At 45.6% G+C, this 19927-nt stretch overlaps 1 protein-coding gene across 1 annotated transcript; it reads right to left on the reverse strand.

Annotated features, from left to right (window-relative positions):
- Positions 1-72: 72 nt before the first annotated feature.
- On the reverse strand, positions 73-19365 carry TKTL1 (transketolase like 1). The gene is made up of 10 exons (XM_053891968.1): positions 19235-19365; positions 15004-15101; positions 13426-13617; positions 13218-13345; positions 11806-11999; positions 7439-7603; positions 4634-4790; positions 4135-4265; positions 2654-2737; positions 73-195 (listed from the first exon to the last, which is right to left on the reverse strand). The coding sequence occupies exons 1-10, from the start codon at positions 19316-19318 to the stop codon at positions 73-75; spliced, it is 1356 nt and encodes a 451-aa protein (XP_053747943.1). The 5' UTR covers positions 19319-19365.
- Between the last annotated feature and the right edge of the window lie 562 nt (positions 19366-19927).

Here is a 19927-nt window from a genome sequence, read left to right on the forward strand (position 1 = left end):
ATGGACTTAGAATAAAAAGACCAACTGGGGCACATGAGGCAGCCCAAGCCCTACCTCTGCCCAGCTTAAACTTCAACGTTCACCAACCACCAACTGACCTTGCTTGGAAAGATCTTCGGCAGCTGCTAAGGCTTCATGCAGTGTCACTCCAGCTCCAATAACCGTGACTTTGTCATTGACACTGTGGCGGACGACCTGGTATTATGCCCATTGAACAAAAAAGCTGTGGTTACTATGCACGGAGCACATCTCAAACATAACACTCTGCTACATTGCTCTTCCCTGATCCTACCAATTTTACTGCTTAATAATTCACTATAAAAAAAAGCTGCATCAAACACACTGACAAACGACACTCTTTTTGATAAATCCTACTTCATATTCACTTTACAAATTCACCTATCACGCTTCATGATATACATGGTGCCAAATCACTAAGTTCTTACAGAATAACAAAATGCCCCTTTAGCAAAGAAGGTGGACTTCAAATCGGATCTGAAAGGCAGAGAGCCAGAAACAAGTTGTATGGGACACACGTTGCAGACCACAGACTCACACTCACAGAGGGTCTGTAACAGCACTATTTCTGGACCACCCGCAACATCTCGTTGGGGCGTGCACACAGACTGGACTCTGACGATGAACACGTCAATGGGGATAATTTGGGGGCATTTGCGACATGTTCTGTGCAAAGCACCTTGCATGTCCAAATGCCCTATAAAGCCCATGCATTAGAGGGCTCATTCTGTGGCTGGAAAAAGCAAACCTCAGAATGGGAGGAACTTGCTCAGGATAGGGCTGAGGCAAATAGCCAAGCCCATCTGACATGGAAGCCTACATGCTCACCCAACTAGCTATTCTGTAAGCAAGGACAGGGGCCTGGCCTTTTTTTCCATAGACTTCTATTTCCTCCAAAGTCACTCAACCAAAGGCATCTGGAACTATTCTGCACTTCATCCTTTTGTATAGGTTTCCTTGTAGCTTAAGCACTGCTGGCAGTACAAACATTCAGGGCTTCTAAACCACCCCATTCTTTGAGAATATCCTAACTTTTTCATATACGTCCATATAAATACATAACGCACACCCCCTTTGCAAAACCTAGCCCTTGAATTATCTATGCCACGCACATTATCACACACATTTTTTTTTATTTTTTTTTTTAATTTTTTTTTTTTTAACGTTTATTTATTTTTGAGACAGAGAGAGACAGAGCATGAACGGGGGAGGGGCAGAGAGAGAGGGAGACACAGAATCAGAAGCAGGCTCCAGGCTCCGAGCCATCGGCCCAGAGCCCAACGCGGGGCTCGAACCCACGGACCGCGAGATCGTGACCTGAGCTGAAGTCGGACGCTTAACCGACCGAGCCACCCAGGCGCCCCTATCACACACATTTTAACTCACATCCTTTACCATCAGGAAATGTACTTCATTGTGTCAGGACAGGGCAAATATTAGGGAAAAAGAAGACAAGCTATGAGAAAGCTCTGCCAAATTACAGGTCACTCACCGAGACCCCCGCCTCCACCCTCAGAGACATTCAGCCTTGAGTTTCCGCGGGAGAGTAAGGGGAACAGAACCTGTGGTTAACACTGAAGATGAATACTGCGGCTTTCTCATTCAGTGCTGGCAAGCTACCCAGCAGCAGGTCACGATCATTTGGTTATGCCCGCTTTTTTCTGCAGCACTAAAGCCATTCAGTAGTACTCAGACACAGTCCTTCTGAGCACTACAAACTATGAATTCTCCAGCAGCTTAGTTCGTAGCAATCAAGTCAGATGTCACCTGTTGTTCCTTCAACACTGGCTAGTGCTCTTTCACACATTTAAGTATGAATGACATTCCAAAAAAGCTTAAAAGATAAAACATACAAACTTTCTTCTGCAATATGATCTCAACTACATAAAACATATACGCCGTAAGAAAGGCAGGAAGGAAATGTGTCAGAACATCTGCGAGCTCTGCTCTCCAGGTGGCGGAGCAGAGTCACTTACTTTCTCCCCAGACGCTGTTGGTTCTGTTCTTTGCACATACACGGCCCCCAACAGAGACCAGGTCAATGTCTTGGTCTGAATCCTGGTCTTGCTGCTGTGAACCCGTAGTAAGCCCCTCACCTACAACACAGGGCTGCTACCAACCTGTGCTTCTAGAGCTTTTGCGAGAACACAGAAGATAGCAAGTGCCCAGTGATGCTAGCCTTTATAAGGCCCATGGGCAAGGCCACATCCCACCAACTTCAGTGCCACACAATGGCCAGTGGCAAGACATTCATGTTCCCTTTTATTCCTGGCTTGGATCTGCAAAACCCAAACCTAACAGATTCATTATTCATTTGAAATCGGTTGTACTACTTCGTTTAGCTCCAGGCTGTGGTAATTTACACCCCAACAACTCAAGGACCTTTAAGTTGTTACCACTTTAAGAGTTCAACAAAGAAGAGACTCCATTTGGAAAGGGAAAAAGTTTGCTTAGGCTGATACTGATAGAATGCTCCTTCCTGAGGAAAAGCAGGTAAAGGTCACAATGGAATTTTTTTTAAACTAGAGCAAAGAAAGGATCAAGCCTTGACTGTAGGGATACCTAGTGCTAGCTTTAGACCAGATCTCTCCACATGAAATGATACTAGAAGGCACTACAGGACTTAAGATCTTACCTTGGCCCGTCCGATCTCAAAGCTTTCTTGTTGGGTGTAAATAACTGCAGTTTCTGGTCGGCTGGTCCGAATATAGCATATCCCCTAGGGCGTAAATTAAAACCAGAGCTACAGTTAAAAAAAAAAAAAATCAAACTAAATTTCCAACTAATAAACTTGTTTTAAAAGCGGGGGGGGGGGGGGGGAAGACGACTAAACAGTTCTTTTCACTAAAAACAAAGCACACATTTTGGAGCAGAGGATAAACATCTATACAACTACTGGCAAACACGTCAGGTGGCACCTGATCAGATCACTACCAAGCCAGGCAAAAACCTATGTAGGACCCCGGCAGATGCCCTCAGTGACAAGCCTTCTATGCTATCACATTCAGTGACATAGGAAAGCTTTCTCACATACCCACGGACTTGTTCTTTCTCTGCAGGACACAAATGCAGGCCACAGCATGAACTCATGTTTAATAAAAATCCCAGAACACGACGTTAAACAACTAATTTTTGCCATAATAGTTCGTAATATTTCATTCTTTAAAAAACTATACATTATAAGCTATTAGTTTAGGAACACTGGTTCTATCCCAACCATGCCCAGGGCTGCCTATGCAGGGCCATGGGTGGGCACAGGGCTGGTGGTGAGGGGAGTCTGTTGACCATTAGGTGGAGCAGCTGAAAAGGTTCAGACTGTCCTCTAGCCTGCCCTGCAGCTGGGTTCTAGACAGGAATTAGGTTGAGTCCATCTACAGCCCTTGTGGGAGACTTGCAAAAGGGCAAGTGGGGCACAATTCATACTCCTGCCCTTCTAAGAGGTTTCAGAGGGCGGACCTGGGCTGGGGACTCAGAGATCTGTCTACAGTGGAGACACTGGCCACCCACTGGTCACTCTCCAGCTTCCTGGGTATCATGAGGTGGTGACAGCATGGGATGTGTCTAAGGCCAACATCACTGATCCCTCCTGGAGCCCATTCCCAGGACATTGCTGACAGCCCCCCTTTCCTTGGAGCACCCAGAGCACTCTCCTTGCCGTGTTGAGCCCTGCCCCATATGGGCCGTCAGCTGTTCCGTGTCCTTTTGTACTGTCTTTTACAACGTGATCATGTTTATGTTCTACATGCTCACTTTTTTGGGGTAATTGTTCTGTCTCTTAAAGGAATCGTACAGCCAAATTTTCTATAACAAATATGATCTTTACACTGAGAAAATAATGGGAAAAACCCAATCATCAGTATCAAACTAGCAGCGGAGCCCAGAAGCATTTTGTCTTAAAGTGTCCCCTTAAAAAAAAAAAAAATACCTTAGTGCGGCACCTGGGTGGCTCAGTCAAAATGTCTGACTTCGGCTCAGGTCATGATCTCACAGTTCGTGGGTTTGAGCCCCTTGTTGGGCTCTCTGCTGACAGCTTGGAGCCTGGAGCCTGCTTCAAATTCTGTGCCTCCCCGCCCCTCCCCCATTCATACTCTCAAAAATAATAATAAAAAAAAATACCATGCTATTGGCTGCCAGGAAAACAGCATGTTCTGTTGAGATGGCATCACTTGGATAGAAAATAGTGCAGTTGGGAACAGCTCGGAACATGGCCAGATCCTCCAGGGCCATCTGGGAGGCACCATCTTCACCTGAGAAAGCAAAGCCATGGCCCAAAAACGCATGATCAAGGGCCAACTGGGAACCTGCCCTCTGCTGGATAAACAAAAGCTTATTTCCATGGGGGGGAGGGCCCACACTTGTAGCTGAGCCCTACAAAACTGTCCAATTCTTGGGCCAATATAATGCCATAATTAACTGCTACATGTCTCCCATGAGACATCACTGTGGGTTAGGATCCTAACTGACCTTCCAGATCCCTGGAGCCTGCTTTGGATTCTGTGCCTCCCTCTCTCTGCTGTCTCCCCCCCCCCCCCACACACTCTCTCAAAAATAAGCATTAAAAAAACCCTTAAATTCTAAAAGCAAAACAAAACATGCTGATACTGAGAACTCATACCAACAGATATTCCACAGTGGGACCCAACAAGGTTGATGTTGGTTTGAGAAATGGCTCCCATCCGGATTTGATCAAATGCTCGGGTCAAAAAGGCAGCGAAGGTGCTGACAAAAGCAACAGTCCGACCACGGGTGGCACATCCCAGTGCCACGCTCACCTGCAATAAAAAATGTGAATTAGACACCCTTAGAATAGTTGGCCTATTTAAAAAATATTAAAATGTGGAAGCCTTGGGAAAACAAAACCACAATAGTGAAAGGGAAAACAAATGCTTGAACCCTGCCCCTCCTTTTCCCTTCCCCAGTACACAGTGTGTCCCAGGATAATCTCTACTCCACATTCCCCCCACCACCTCTCATCCTTCCCCAGGCACGTAGCTGGGCAAACCCGAAATCTGGCAAACCCCTGATGTCCCCCAAACTTCCAGAAAATAACAGGAATTGGGGCACTGACTTGGCTCCTTCGAGTCAGGAAGATAGGGAAGAGAAGACAGGAAAGCTCGGGACGTTCAAAGCCTCCCTCCCCACAGTCCTGGCAGGTCCCCTTCTGCACCCTTCTCCTTATTCCCTCACATGGTGCCCTCACTTTGCATCTCCTGGGAAATGAGAAGAGAACAACAGAGGCTCTCCCATCGGCCCCCAACCACCCACCTGCTGGCTAGGAGACAGGGTACCTGCACCTACCTACGGCCCACTGGCCCACCTGCCATGCTGAATCTCACCCTTCTCCTGAGTTCTCAAGGGCATCTCCAGCAGTGCAGTTATCCCCTCCCCTCATGGATCCAGCCCCTTTCTTGTGTTACTCTCTCACCACTCGAATATATGCTCGTATCTTCTATCTCTACCTCTCCCCCTCCCCCTCCAGATACCACCCTTCACCTGGGCTCTCCCTCACAAAAAACTTCTCATACCATCCTCACTTTCCCACTTCCTACTCTCTGCCCAGCCTCTTCCAGGTTATCAATAAAAGGCTTTCATGTATAAAAAAAAGTTACAGCAATAGAACAGCAATAAGAATTGAGATAGAAATGCTTCTGACAACTAAGGAGTCCTTGTGTGATCTTTAATTGGATAATTTGAGTATTAAAGTGCCTCAAATTCAATATATGGGAAACTATCTTTTGTTAACTACTTAAATTCGTAACAAGAATTTAAATTTTATCTTAAAACTAGGCAGAAGAGGGGCGCCTGGGTGGCTCAGTCGGTTAAGCGGCCGACTTCAGCTCAGGTCAGGATCTCGCGGTCCGTGAGTTCGAGCCCCGCATCAGGCTCTGGGCTGATGGCTCAGAGCCTGGAGCCTGCTTCCGATTCTGTGTCTCCCTCTCTCTCTGCCCCTCCCCCATTCATGCTCTGTCTCTCTTTGTCTCAAAAATAAATAAAACGTTAAAAAAAAAAATTAAAAAAAAAAAAAAACTAGGCAGAAGAATACATAGTTTAGAAAAACACATTCATAGAATACACTTGAAGACAACTGATTTATCCTCCCAACTACCTGACCCCTTACCAACCAGTACTCTGACCCCCCAGGGCCCAAACAGAGCTCCCATGCCCCCAAATCCACTTCTCCCCCAGTCGTGTCCATCTTGGGAAGTGACACCACTCTCTACCGAGTGCCAGCCTTGGTTCTTGCCCTGACACCCACCCTTATGGCATCCTGTTGGCTCTCCTTCCCAAAGAGATTCCAGATGAGTCCACTTCCAACCTGGCCCAAGTCCCCATCTTCTGTCACCCCGCCCCCCAGCAAGCTATTCTTAACATTGCAGGGCCTTGTAAAACATATCATGTGGTTTCCCAGTAAACTGCAAAAGAACCCAAGACACTGAAAGTGGCCAGTAAAAGCACCATATGATCTGGCCCCTGGTGACCTTGCCAATTTCCTCCTGTACTCACCATGCTGCCACTTTTTCTCCCTAGATGGTTCAAATGTTGGCCTGCTGCAGAGATGGCTGTGCCCTCTCTGCTGTTAATGCTGTCTTCCAGATCTGTGCACGACTCATCACTTAAATCTCAGCTTAAATGTCACGTCAACTGAGAGACCATCCCTGATTGGCCCCGGTTACATTCCTACCATAGCCACCAGGTTTGACATGGCATTGGATACTACTTATTAGCTGCAGTTTTACTAATTTTCTTCCCACTGTGGGAACCCATCAGTACAGAGTATATGCTGAAGGCTGCTAACTAAAGGAATCAATGAGATGGGGAGCAAGCTTTCTGATAAGAGACTCAATTTGGAGAATGATGGATTGTATTTTTTCCATTCAAAATGGAAATAACTTAATGAGACCTAGAGAAAAACGTATTTATGCTTACAGATGTAACGATCTACTTTACCTAACAGGGTAGCTTAAATTCTAATACTAACAGGGCCAGAGAAGCACCATAAATGAAAGTGCAGGGTGGCCAGAGGCAGGGACATGGCCGGCTGTGGACACCCATCTAAAGGGGGCCCCTGCTTAGTTCCAGCCAACTGGTGGCAGGAGGTAATGCTGTCTCGGTGCTGACAGATCTTCCTACTCTTTAAGAGAATCCAGAAATTTGGATTCTACAGAAAATCTTATTTTTAAAACCTGGCAATCAAAAAAAATTGATAAATACTACTTGTTCCAAATGAATCCTAGCAGTCCTGGAAGCTACCCCACAAACTGCCTAGCTACTCTCGACTTGCTTCCTCAGAGCCATTTTTTCCTCCAGTACCTTTGCTTTTATAAATGGAAAGAAAAACTGTAATTCGGGGCTGGCCTCCTGTGTCCAGCAGGCCACTGTCAATGAGAAGACCCAGGAGGAACACCCACAGTACACGTACCATGTTTTGCTCAGCAATAAAACATTCAATGAAGCGCTCAGGGTGCTCCTTCTTGAATATGTCTGCGAAGGTGGAGCTCTTGGTGTCACCATCCAGCACAATGACTCTATCATTTGCGTGGCCCAGTTTAGCCAGCGCCAAACCACATGCTTTCCGAGTAGCTACCTGGAAAAAAATCAAACGGTAGAGTCTTCTAGAACAGATTTAGAAGGTGAAATTTTGTGGATTACAAATGGTCTTTTGTCTTAATGAAGAAAGCAAATTTGTAATTCATCAATAATTTCCTTTTGTGTCACAAAAATGGATGGCTAGCCAATCTTAAGCCCATCCTTGGTTCACTGGGTAGCAATTCTCAAAAAAACTTATTCTTCTGCCCCCATTCATATAGTTCACCAAAACAAAATTTTTTAAATGTTTATTTTTGAGAGAGAGGCAGAGAGAAAGGGAGACAAGAGAATCCCAAGCAGGCTCCACACTGTCAGCACAGGCCCTGCTGTGGACTTGAACTCATGAACTGTGAGATTATGACCAGAGCTGAAACAGCTGGATGCTTACCTAACTGAGCCACCCAGGCACCCCTCACAGAAGTTTATCAAAATACTTAAATTTCCCAAAATGCAAACGCCTGTGACTTTGTAACTATAAAACTGATAATGCACAGTGCAAAAATTAAAATGGAGAACATTTTTTAAAAGTTTATTTTGCGGGGGGGGGGGGGGGGGGGGGAACACAAGTGGGGGAGGGGCAGAGAGAGGGAGCAAGAGAATCCCATTGAGCAGGCTCCTTGCTGTCAGTGTGGAGCCGGAACCCACAAACTGTGAGATCATGACTCGAGCCAAAATCAAAAGTTGGATGCTTAAACCAACTGAGCCACCCAGGCACCCCTTAAAACATAGAACTTTAGAATCATGATACCAACAAGAAATTCCATTAGGATATTGAGATTGAACTGAGTTTATGGATTCAGGGGATAGTTGACATTTTCACAATATTGAGTTTTTCTACTAGAAATTAAGGTTTGGCATTTTCTCAAAATGTCAAACAGAATTATCACGTGACCCAGCAGTTCTATTCCTAGGTTATAACCCAAGAGGAAACTAGATCTCAACAAAACCTTGCACACAAATGTTCAAAGCAGCAGTTACAACAGCCATAAAAGTAGAAAAAACCTAAATGTCCATCAAGGATTGAATGCGTAAACAAAATGTATAGTATATTCATAAAACGGAATACTGTACTGCCACAACAGGGATGGACCTCAAAAACATCATGCTAAGAAGCCAGACAAAAGGTTCACACATGACTATTTAATATGAAATGTCCGGAATAGGCAATTTCACAGAAAGTAGACGAGTGGTTACTAGGGGGGCTGGGGGAAATGGAGGGTGACTGCTAATGGGCATGGGTTTTTTTTTTTTTTTCCCTTTGAGGGTGATGGAAATGCTTAAGACTGAGTGTGGTGATAACTGGACGATTCTGTTAATGTGCTTTTTAAACCACTGAATTGTACTTCAAATGGATGGATTATATATAGAGTCATATCTCAATAAAGTCATTAAAGAAAAAGGTTGGTCTCTTCAATGAGCCTGTGTTCATTTCTCTAAACACATTTTTAAAAATAAACAATTCATGTAGATAGTACAAAATTCAAGTTATGAAAGCCTCAGGTGAAGAGGCCATCCTCTCCCTGCTCACCTGTCCGCCATCCACCCAGTCCCTTGCCCAGAGGCAGACAGAAAGGACGAGTCTGTGTAGCATCTTTTCAGAAATGGTCTATGTACAGATATTTGTTGAGCATCTCATATATACAAAGCATGTGGGTTTCTTTTGGGGCTACAGTTTTAAAAGTACCTTTTTAAAAAAATTTTTGATGTTTATTTTTGAAGGAGAGAGACAGTGTGGTGAGGGGGGAGGGGCAGAGAGAGAGGGAGACCCAGAATCTGAAGCGGGCTCCAGGCTCTGAGCTGTCAGCACAGAGCCCAACATGGGGCTCAAACCCGTAAATGAGATCATGACCTGAGACGAAGTCAGAGACTTAACCAACTGAGCCACCCAGGTGCCCCTAAAAGTATCTTAATATAGCTCCTATATATTTAAGTTTTTAGTTTTTCTTGCCATTACAAAAGTCATCTGTTTTGTTAACATAAAAAAGGAGTGAATCTTTGTTTTTTTTTTTTTTTTGAGTATTTTTGAGAGAGCGCGGTTGCACAAGGAGGGGCAGAGAGAGGGGGGACAGAGGATCCGAAGCAGGCTGTGCAGTGACAGCAGACAGCCTGACACAGGGCTCAAACTCACGAACCGTGAGATCATGACCTGAGCTGAAGTCGGACACTTCACCAACTAAGCCACCCAGGCACCCCCATATATTAGTTTTGATACAAGCTCTTTTACTGGACTCTTATTTATAACTGTTTTCAGCTGATTCTCTTGGTTTTCCAGACATACAACTTTATCACCTACAAATGAGGAGAGGCTTGTCTTCCTCCTAGTCAGGAGGGAATCTTTTACTGTTATTTAACCTCATTGGCGAACACTTCCAGAGTGGGGCTGACACTCTGGCAGATTAATGAGATACTTCACTGCGAAGTATGAAGAGGGCTCTAGGTTTAAGACCTCTAGATCAAGAATCTAATAGAAGTGTCTTATCAGTCCTGTTTATTGGTTAAAGTTTTCTTTGATATTTATTCTGAGAGAGACCAGCACAAGCGGGAGAGGGAGCAGAGAGAGAGGGAGACAAAGAATCCCAAGCAGGCTCCGCAAGGTCAGTGTGGAGCTCAACACGGGGCTTGAACCCACAAACCTAGGAGATCATTACCTGAGCCAAAACCAAGAGTCAGATGCTTAACTGACAGGGCCACCCAGGCACGCCATTTTTTAAGTCCATTTATTTTTAAGTCCTCTCTACACCCAATGTGGAGCTTGAACTTATTAGGACCCTGAGGATCAAGAGCTAATGCTCTTCTGACTGAGCCAGCCAGGTGCCCCTGACTTGGTTTTTAAACTCATTCATTTTTTTATGAACCGGACTTAATTTTTTCCTGTTCATAAAAAAACATAACCTCTTTTTAAAAAATGGAAGTTCAAGGGCACCTGGCTGGCTTAGTTAAGCGTTTGGACTCTTGATTTTGGCTCAGGTCATAATTTGTTTCGTGCCCTGCTTGGGATTCTTGCTCCCTCTGCCCCTCCTCTGCTCTCTCTCAAAAAATAAAGAAAAAAAAAAGTTCTCAAAATCCCACCTTCATCTTCAATTTGGTGTCATTTCTCCAAATTGCACTTTTCAATGGTTTCTAATATATATGATGCCCCCCACCTTTTAAGGTTTTCTACACAAAAACAATTTTATGCTGCTTTACAACTTGAAAAATTTAGTAATTGGGTGAACTCTTAGCCTCTTGCTGGGTTCTTCCAATTCCATAAGCATTCAATGCTGAAATCAGTTTACTACCTATTTTAAGGTGGGGGGAGACAGGCAGAGGGAGAGAGAATTCCAAGCAGGCTCTATTTTCAGCACTGAGCTGATGTGGGGCTTGACCCGTGACCTGGGATCATGACCTGAGTTGAAATCAAGAGTCAGATGTTCAACCAACTGAGCCACCCAGATGCCCCAACATTCATTCTTCTAGACATAACTGCACACTTGCATAGATAGTTCTGCCGGATAAATTCCTAGGAGTTGTACTATTAGTTCTAAGAGTATGAACAGTTAAAGTGGTGCCCTTCATTAATATGTGCATTTTCCTGATTAACACCTTTCTTCTGTTTTTCCCCCCCCCTAATTTCTGGTGTAATCAATTCACTTTAACCCCTATTACCAGGCTAAGAAAACATAAGCAACACTCTAAAGATCTCGAAATAAATAAATGAAGGCTAAACAATTCTTTCCTTCTGGGTTCATCACCTTGTTTTTCTTTGGTCCTGAAGGACTCTGCCTATTTGGGGTCTGCTATTATGGCAGGGTTTCATACCTAATTTGTTTCTTTTGAAGAATTGGTCTTTGATGAATTGACCTACTTCTTTCTGTAATCCAGGGGTAAGTTCGAAACCTTGGCCAGCCAGGCCCCAACCCTTAAAGTAGACACAGAATTGTGGCAGTTTCACACAGAGTAGACTGCCACACCACAATTTTGCAAGCAAAAGCTACACAGCACTAGACGCTTAGAAGTATCAATTGACTAGTAAGAAAATTCAGACTGAAATTTGAAATAAAAATCAGAAATAGTAAAAGAGAAGATAAACCTATTTTTATTGCATATAACCTTTAGTTAAATGTCATGCAATCTAATAACTGGTTCATCCATGGAGATCAGAGTAAATGAAGAGTCCTGGGTATTAAAAAAAAAAAACAAAAAAAAAAACAGTTTGCCTACCTTCTCATCAACTGTGTAAGCAGGTAGAGAGATCATTTCTATATCTAGGATGTTGACTTGAGGGGAGTCTTCAATAGGGGGTTTTGGGTCAAGATTCTCGTTGGTCTGTATCTGGCTCTCAATTAGTTTGATAATTGCATCAGCTCGCTCTTTTGGCATTGGCTTTCCATGCCAATTTTCTGCATCTTCAATACCTGCAACCAAATAAAAGACATTTGTTCCAGAAGTACATAATGGAGCGTCTGTTAGATCATCTCAAAGACATCCTTATGGAAAAGATATTAGCTGAGGACTCACAAGAATAAAAACCTGGCACAGGGAGCCCGAGTTGGTACTGCAGCCCCAGAGGACAGCCTGAAAAGGCCCAGAGGCTCTTGGGGGGAGGCACTGGCCCATATGCTGGTGAATGGAGGGGGGAGTGTGGGATAGGAAGCTGGAGAGACAGGCAGGGTGGACCATGGAGGATCCTGTGCGTATAAAGAGTTTGAGTTTTGTCAGAATCAAGACAGGAAACCACAGAGGAATTTGGAGTGGGGAGGTGACTGATGAGCTCTTAAATGTACAAAGACCACCATGGCAGCCGTGTGGAGACTGGCTTGGGGAGACTATAATTAGGGAGAGAGGACTTGGGTCTGAGCATGGGAAACGGAGAGCAAGAAGCAGATCTGAGATCAACCCGAATCAATCCAAATCGATGACAGACTGTGTTTGCATGTAGGGGGCACATAAGGGAGAGGTGAAGGCAAGGATAATACCCAGAATTCTCCCAGGAACAAACTGGTCAAGTGGTCATTTACTGAACTGGGGACACCACAGTAAGACTGTATTTTAAGGAAAAGTCATGAAAGTTTTATTCTAAAGCACAGATATTAAAGCAGGAATCACACCCTTTGCAACTATTTATACTTGAATGACTTCAGGTACAGCTTTGAAATCTGCCAGACTTTCAAAACCCCGTCTTCCTTCCCTGACCCTCAGTTCCACAGGTACCTTTTCCAGGAGTGCCACTATCACCAGGTCTGTAGGTGTCCTCCCAGAGAGTGTGGGCACAGACAAGTGTACATGCCCTTATTTGCATATCTGTTCACGCATATAATAGCATTCTCTCTCACTCTGCACTTCTATGCAAATCGCTCTCTGCCAGTCCTCTGATGGACTATCCTCCTAGCTACTCCCTCCTGCACACGGAAAAATCACTGCTCACTTGCTGGGGGTCTGGGCTTCCCCTCCAACCCTAACCAGACCCACTATGTGTAAGGACCAAGGAGAGCAAGGGCCTCCAGCACATTACAGGTGGGATCACTGAGCATTAAGCCAGATGTCTGCCTGGCCAGACTGAGTCTCCTCCTGCCACACTGCTGTGCAGACAGATGTTTTCAATAACCCCGAGCAGAAAAGAAACATTTGCTTACTTGGAGTGCCCCGGCCCTTGAAGGTTTTGGCAACTACAGCAGTGGGCTTGTTCTTTACTTGACTTGCCTGCAAGAACACCTGGCACAGTACCTCCACATCGCGTCCGTCCACCACGTAAGTATTCCACCTGTCAACCCAGGAGGAGGCTAGGTTACAAGGTGAAGTGGGAATGGGGCAAAAGGGTGACATAAAACAGGACACAGTTACCCAAAGGCTTCGCAGCGCTTCTGATAGACATCCACGCAGTGCTCAACGGGCAAGGCACCACTGTGGCCCAGGCGGTTCACGTCGAAGATGGCCACAAGGTTATCCAGATTGTAGTGGGAAGCAAAAGCCAATGCTTCCCAGACGGAGCCTTCTGAGGACTCACCATCTCCCAAGAGGCAGAACACCCGGTAGCTAGGGCAAGCCAAGAAAGGTTAAGACCCTGCTTAGGGCTCTTCTGGAGCACTCAAGCAAATGTATTTCATGGAGAAAAACAAAGGAATAGAATGAAATAGTTGCTTCACACATCATTACGTTCCTAAAACTTCTTCTTTTCAGTTCTGTCCAAACTCTACGAGCTAAGGAAACAGCTTTAAAAACTTGGGCCTCACAAGATGGATTTTTGGGCTAGTTTTCTTATTCTAGCATTCTTCTGCCACATCTCTGGGACCCACAAACAACAGGGGATGTGGAGAAAGTAGCCCCTTAAACACCCAAGCAACATTCATACATACAGTTTCTTGGTAAGCTCCGTTTTAAGCACAACCACTATTTCTAATCTAACAAATTTATTTACAACAATCACAACAAAACACTGTACCTCAGGAGCATACGTTCTGTTGTAAACCGTGAACTTCTCCACAACAAAAACACAAAAACGTTAAGACCAATAAGACACAACCTAGACCCCACCAAAACGCTGCAAAGTTTTTAAAAAAATGATTAATGGGGTGCCTGGGTGGCTCAGTCGGTTAAGCGGCTGACTTTAGCTAAGGTCATGATCTCATGGTTCACGGGTTCAAGCCTGCATTAGGCTCTATGCTGGCAGCTCAGAGTCTGGAGCCTGTTTCAGATTCTGTGTCTCCTTCTCTTTCTGCCCCTCCCCCGCTCACGCTTGGTCTCTGAATAAACATTAAAAAAAAAGTTTAAAAATTGATTACAGGATAGGAACTAATACAGGCAATAATGAGATGAAAACGTTAACAGACTCCTGGGAGATGGAACAGGGTAGCTGCCTGAGCAGTGGAGGAAGCACAACCAAGTGCCTCCAAAGGGGCCACCTGGGATGGAACCAAGATGTGACTGGATCTGGACTCAGGCACGTCCGGTGCATCTCGGGAGAACATGCACACCAACACGGCCAACCCTGGGGACCCCCAGCACCACCCCCATCTTGCTCACACATCAGCGGCAATTGGGCATACACCCCTGTAGGAAAGACACTGGTGGAACCACTCTAAAAAAGGAACTCTTTGATTGTTAACATACAATGGGGCCCAACGAGTCGCAAATGTACCAGCTACTAGCTCTATAATGAGGCTCAGGAGAAATGGAAAACACAAACATGTCACTCTTAGAGAGCAACAGAAATAAACCAGTCTATACACTACAGGCAGCACTTAGAATCCAACCAGAGAAGCCAGAACAGTTTACAGAAACACAATTTTTCTACTGCTAGAACACTTGGGAACCTGGCCTTTCTAAACAATCACGGTCTTCCCAAACTAGTAAACCATAAGTAAAGCCAAAGTGCCTGAGGGGTGTGGTGGGGGACAGGTAAATAGTGGATAAGAGCCTTACCTGGCTTTGTCAAAGTACTTGCCAGTATATGCCATCCCACAAGCAGCCCCCAGTCCTTGCCCAAACCATCCAGTTGCCACATCAACAAATGACAGCCTCTGTAAGAGAAGGGACCAAATGAACTTAGACATACCTACAGGACACAAGTTATCAGTCCAACTTCCAGCATGGAGCACAGGCTGCTCTCTGGCACGGCCCCTCCCACCCTTTGGGGTGGATTTCTCTTTACCACACCCACATAGCACCCCAAGTCTCAGATCAACATCAAACACAGGGGGAGCCATAGGTAATCCAAGGTCAGCTGGACCTGTGGAATTATAGAGAAGGGAAATTTCTTCACACAGCAGCCTAAACAGAGCCTAAGAGCAAAGCAGAAAATATAAGCATGAGCCTTGCCATTTTCACAAAGCCTTTCGTGTAGTCCTGCACAAACCAGATGTTCAATCTCTTTGGAAAATGCGGGTTCTGAAACACCGGAGTGCCTGGATGGCTCAGTTGGTTAAGCGTCTCTCGATCTTCACTTGGGTCACGATCTCACGGTGAGACTGAGCCCCGAGGTGGGCTCTGTGCTGACAGTTTGTGGAGTCTGCTTGGGATTCTTTCTCTGCCCCTCCCCCACTTGCACTCTCTCCCCTTCAAAAATAAACATTTTAAGAAAATGGAGGCTCCTGGGTGGCTGAGTTGGTTAAGCATCCGAGTTTGGTTCAGGTCATGATCTCATGGTTCAGGAGTTCAAGTCCTGCATCAGGTGAGCTCAAGCCCTACTTCAGGCTCTGTGCTGACAGTGTGGACCCTGCATGGGATTCTCTGCCCCTCGTTCACTTGCGCCCTGCGCCCCCCCCAATTGAAGACTACAATTTCCCTGGTTTGTAAAACTCAGGTCAAATGAGATTTCAGAAGCAGTCATCTGTAAGTGCTCATGCCAGAGATGAATCACTTTACACTACTGCTTCCTCTCCCCTCCTCCTGTGTCTATGCACAGGCTACTACTATCCATAAAGATAATGCCCTCTGAGTGCCACAAGGCAGTGTCAAAGGTCCCAAGCTTCCGAAGACACACTGAACTTATTCACTGCTTCCCCTGCCACCATCTTAAACTGACCACAAACATCTCAATTCTCACTGCAGTTAACCTCCTTACTTCCCCCCATACCTATTCCCAACAGAGCCACTAGGGGGAGGCTGTCAAAACCTAGGTCCACTCCTCACCCTGCAGAGAGCTGTCCAAGGTCTATTTTGTGCCAAGTAGAGCCCAAGTTCTTACACCACTCTCCAGCCCCCATAATGTCCTACTCTCTCCTGCCATCGCTTTGGATGCCCTGGCTTTCTTGCATCCCTTGAATGCCCTGGGCATACACCTGCCTCAGGGCCTTAGCACTCACAGCTCCCTATCCCCCAAGTGCAGGAGTCTAAACAGGCACACAGTTCCCTCTCACTACGCGCCCCCCCCACCCCAAGTCTCTGCTCAAATGTCAGCTTCGAGGCTTTCCTGGTCTGTTTCAACTAGTAAACCCTCCCACCCTCACTTCCCTTGGATCCGGGATGCTCAAGCCCATCCAACATGCTGGTTACCCAGGTTTCCTGTCTGACTCGTCCTCCACTCAAATGTCCCCTCCATTCAAGCAAATAATGAGGTGTTTTGTACCAAGGATGGGCCAACGGTACTTGTTAGTCTCTGATCCTTCTCTCGTCGTGCTCCGCCCAGGGCTCTTAACTGTCCTTAGCTTTCTTCACACTTTTGTGCCCCCAGAGACTCCCTCTGTTTTGTACTCCTAGCCCTGCAGAACCATCCCGCTGAAGTCTCTCCTGATGTCTCTAGTTCTGCTAAAGAGTCCCCCTCAGGCATCAGGACACTGTAGGATTGAGAAGATTGGCAAGCACCAGCACAACGCTCAGCATGGTGGAGGCACCCCACATGGGTTCCCTTACCTTCCCCAAGAACCCTTACACTGTGGCAAGGGGGGATACACTCACGACTGGGGGGAGCAGCAAGAGCTACAATAGAATGCATACGAGGTGCTATCTATGCACACTGGGAAAAGACTGCTCTTTCAGGTGGCACTTCTTACCTTTGTTCTGGCACAAAATACGCTTGAAGAACCAGTTTACAAAAAGAACTTTTGGTTACTTCTCTGGCCTGCTTGGTTGGAGAAACAGCTGATAAAAAACAAGGCCCTGCGGCAAGATAGAAGTGGATATACAGGGATCACAAAAGCCTCCCCAGAAGCCTTCACAGCACCTCATAGTCAGCAATACCGATACTGCCAGGCCTTAACAGTGAGCCTCCTGATGCAGTTGTTGGTGCCGGACATTCACATCCCAGGAGTACCAATCGTGAAGACTGTGGCTCTTCTGCCATAGCAAGTCCATTTATTCCATTGTCAGCCAATGCCAAGACGAACTACACTCCTAGGTGTTTTCTCTTTCCTTCCAAACTCACCTGCTTCTTAAATCTGATGAATCCATAAATTCTGGCAGCTGAACAGTGCCCAACCTGCTACCGCATGCCAGAAAGCCTCTTTATCCCACTAAGACAGCAACAGTTACAGGACAATCCAGCCATCTTACAGTTTGATTTTTTTTTTTTAAGTTTTGAAAGACTAAGCACACACACAGGGGAGGGGCAGAGAGTTCAGATGTGGGACTTGAACTCGCTAACCTTGAGATCATGACCTGAGCCGAAATCAAGAGTCGAATTCTGAACTGAGCCACCCAGGCACCCCATCTTACAGGTTTTAAACCAGAGATCTGTGTGCGCATGCTGTTTGTACATCTGCATTTATTACTTAAAATTTTTAAAAATATTTTTGACAGAGCATGAGAGGGGAGGGGCAGAGAGAGAGGGAGACACAGAATCTGAAGCAGGCTCCAGGCTCTGAGCTGCCAGCACAGAGCCCACAGACCGTGAGATCATGACCTGAGCCAAAGTCGGATGCTCAACCCACTGAGCCACCCAGGCGCCCCCATTTACTTTTTATTGCAAAAGTCAAGTTTATAAAAAACTTGTAAGGATAGTACAACGAAATCCCATATACCCTTCACCTAGGTTTGTTGCTAAGGAACCACTTTTGCTTCATCTTGCTTTTTCTACACTACATGCTCAGAAATTTTATCTTTCGCCAAACCTCATTTGAAATCACATTTCAGACACCAAGACATGGGTCAGAAATATGACCCCAGGTACTTCAGCCATGCCCATATTCTGACTTTATTCTCTAAACTAACATCCACTACCCAGATCTGAGGTTTCTATTTGTACACGCCGGCTGAATTTTAAATGTTTCTCTCAGAACACCACAAACTTTCAGACAACATCAAAAGAACTGAATGTTCTTTTAGATCAACCCTGCTTTTTACTATTACTCCCCCCTTTCCTGCCCCTCATGTCATGAAATACCTGGTGCTACGCCTAGTGTAACGAGAAAATCCTCCCATTGTGTCAGATCACATTTACTGAGAGATAGAAAATAAAGCTAACTGTCGGGTGGAATATCCCTCCAAATTCAACTCAATTTTCCTTGAGCTCAACATAGATCCACTAATGTTGCCCACCTCTACCCAGGTGGCAGAAGATGGGAGCATGACCCTGCTGGGGACCGGGGGGGGGGGGGGAGCTTTAGTGCTAGGTGGCATAAGGCAGAGCACCAACAAAGGAAAGGAAGGGTGGCCAGTTGCCACAAGCATCCTTTCCACTACTGCAATCCTTGCTAGAACATCTCTTAAATCTTTACAAGGTGCTATCGTCTCAGTATTTGTGCCTCTCAAAACGCTGATGTTGAAAAATCTAAGGCCGAAAGTGGTATCAGGAGGTTGGCCGGGGGTGGGGGGGGGGGGGGGGGGGGGGGGTCTTTGGGTGGTGATTAGGTTGCAAGGGCAGAACCCTCACAAATGGGATTAGTGCCCTTATAAAACAGGGCCTAAGGAGACTACTTCCCCTTCTATGTGAGAGTACAATGAAAAATCTGCAACCAGGAAGAGGACCCCCCACCAGCAATAACCATGCTGGGCCTTGATCTTGGACTTCCATTTCCAAAACTACTAGAAACAAGCATTTATGCTTTATAAGCTACCCGTCTATTTTGTCACAGCAGACTGAAGAGACTCAAGACATTAGGCAAAGAAGAACCAAAAAAATAAACAGCCCATTTCCGGTCTTGTTGCCACGTGGTGGCTTTGAAAATGACTTTTAAGAAGCACACTGGGCAGGCTCCGGGCTCCTGTGGGGACTTACCTTTGAGAGGATGAAACGGTCATTATCTGGGTTCTCCGGGTCCTCCTGTTTATACCTCATGATGTGAAAGAACAGCACGGCCATGACCTCAGCAGCACTACTGGAGGACGTGGATGGCTTAAAGACAGACATGGTACAGGTCATTTCTCACAGGTGATTCACCAGGGACCCGGTGCACAAGGAGGCCTTTTATTACACAGGCTTCTCAGACTAGAAGCAGCAGTCCTTTCTCCCAGGCATGGAAGAATCCAGCCAAGGAAAAGGGATGCAGGGCCACTGCCTCCCAAGTTCATGGCTTTTAAGGATGCTATAAGGCCCAGTAACTTCATAACCTCTCTCCCTGTGGAGAGCAATATCTTCAAGACCAGCTCCCCCTCTATCAATGGAGCACCTGTATACTTGGGGCAAGTTCATCTGGTGACTATCAGCACCTGAGTAGTCTTTTACTTACCTAAATTTATCTTTGAGATCATTGATCAAAAACACCATGAAGCACAAATTAACCCATGTATGTATGTATGTATGAGAAACTAGAATTTGACGAGAAAGCCAAGAATATTTAATGCAGAAAGAACAGTCTCTTCAATAAATGGCGCTGGGAATTGGATATCACATGTGAAAAAATGAAACTATAATGCTAGTGTTCACTCACAAAAATTAAGTTAAAATAAAATTAAGACTTAAATGTAAGAC

This window comes from Panthera pardus, unplaced genomic scaffold, assembly GCF_024362965.1.
Source record: "Panthera pardus isolate Hobbes unplaced genomic scaffold, ASM2436296v1 HiC_scaffold_27, whole genome shotgun sequence".
Lineage (NCBI taxonomy): Eukaryota > Metazoa > Chordata > Mammalia > Carnivora > Felidae > Panthera > Panthera pardus.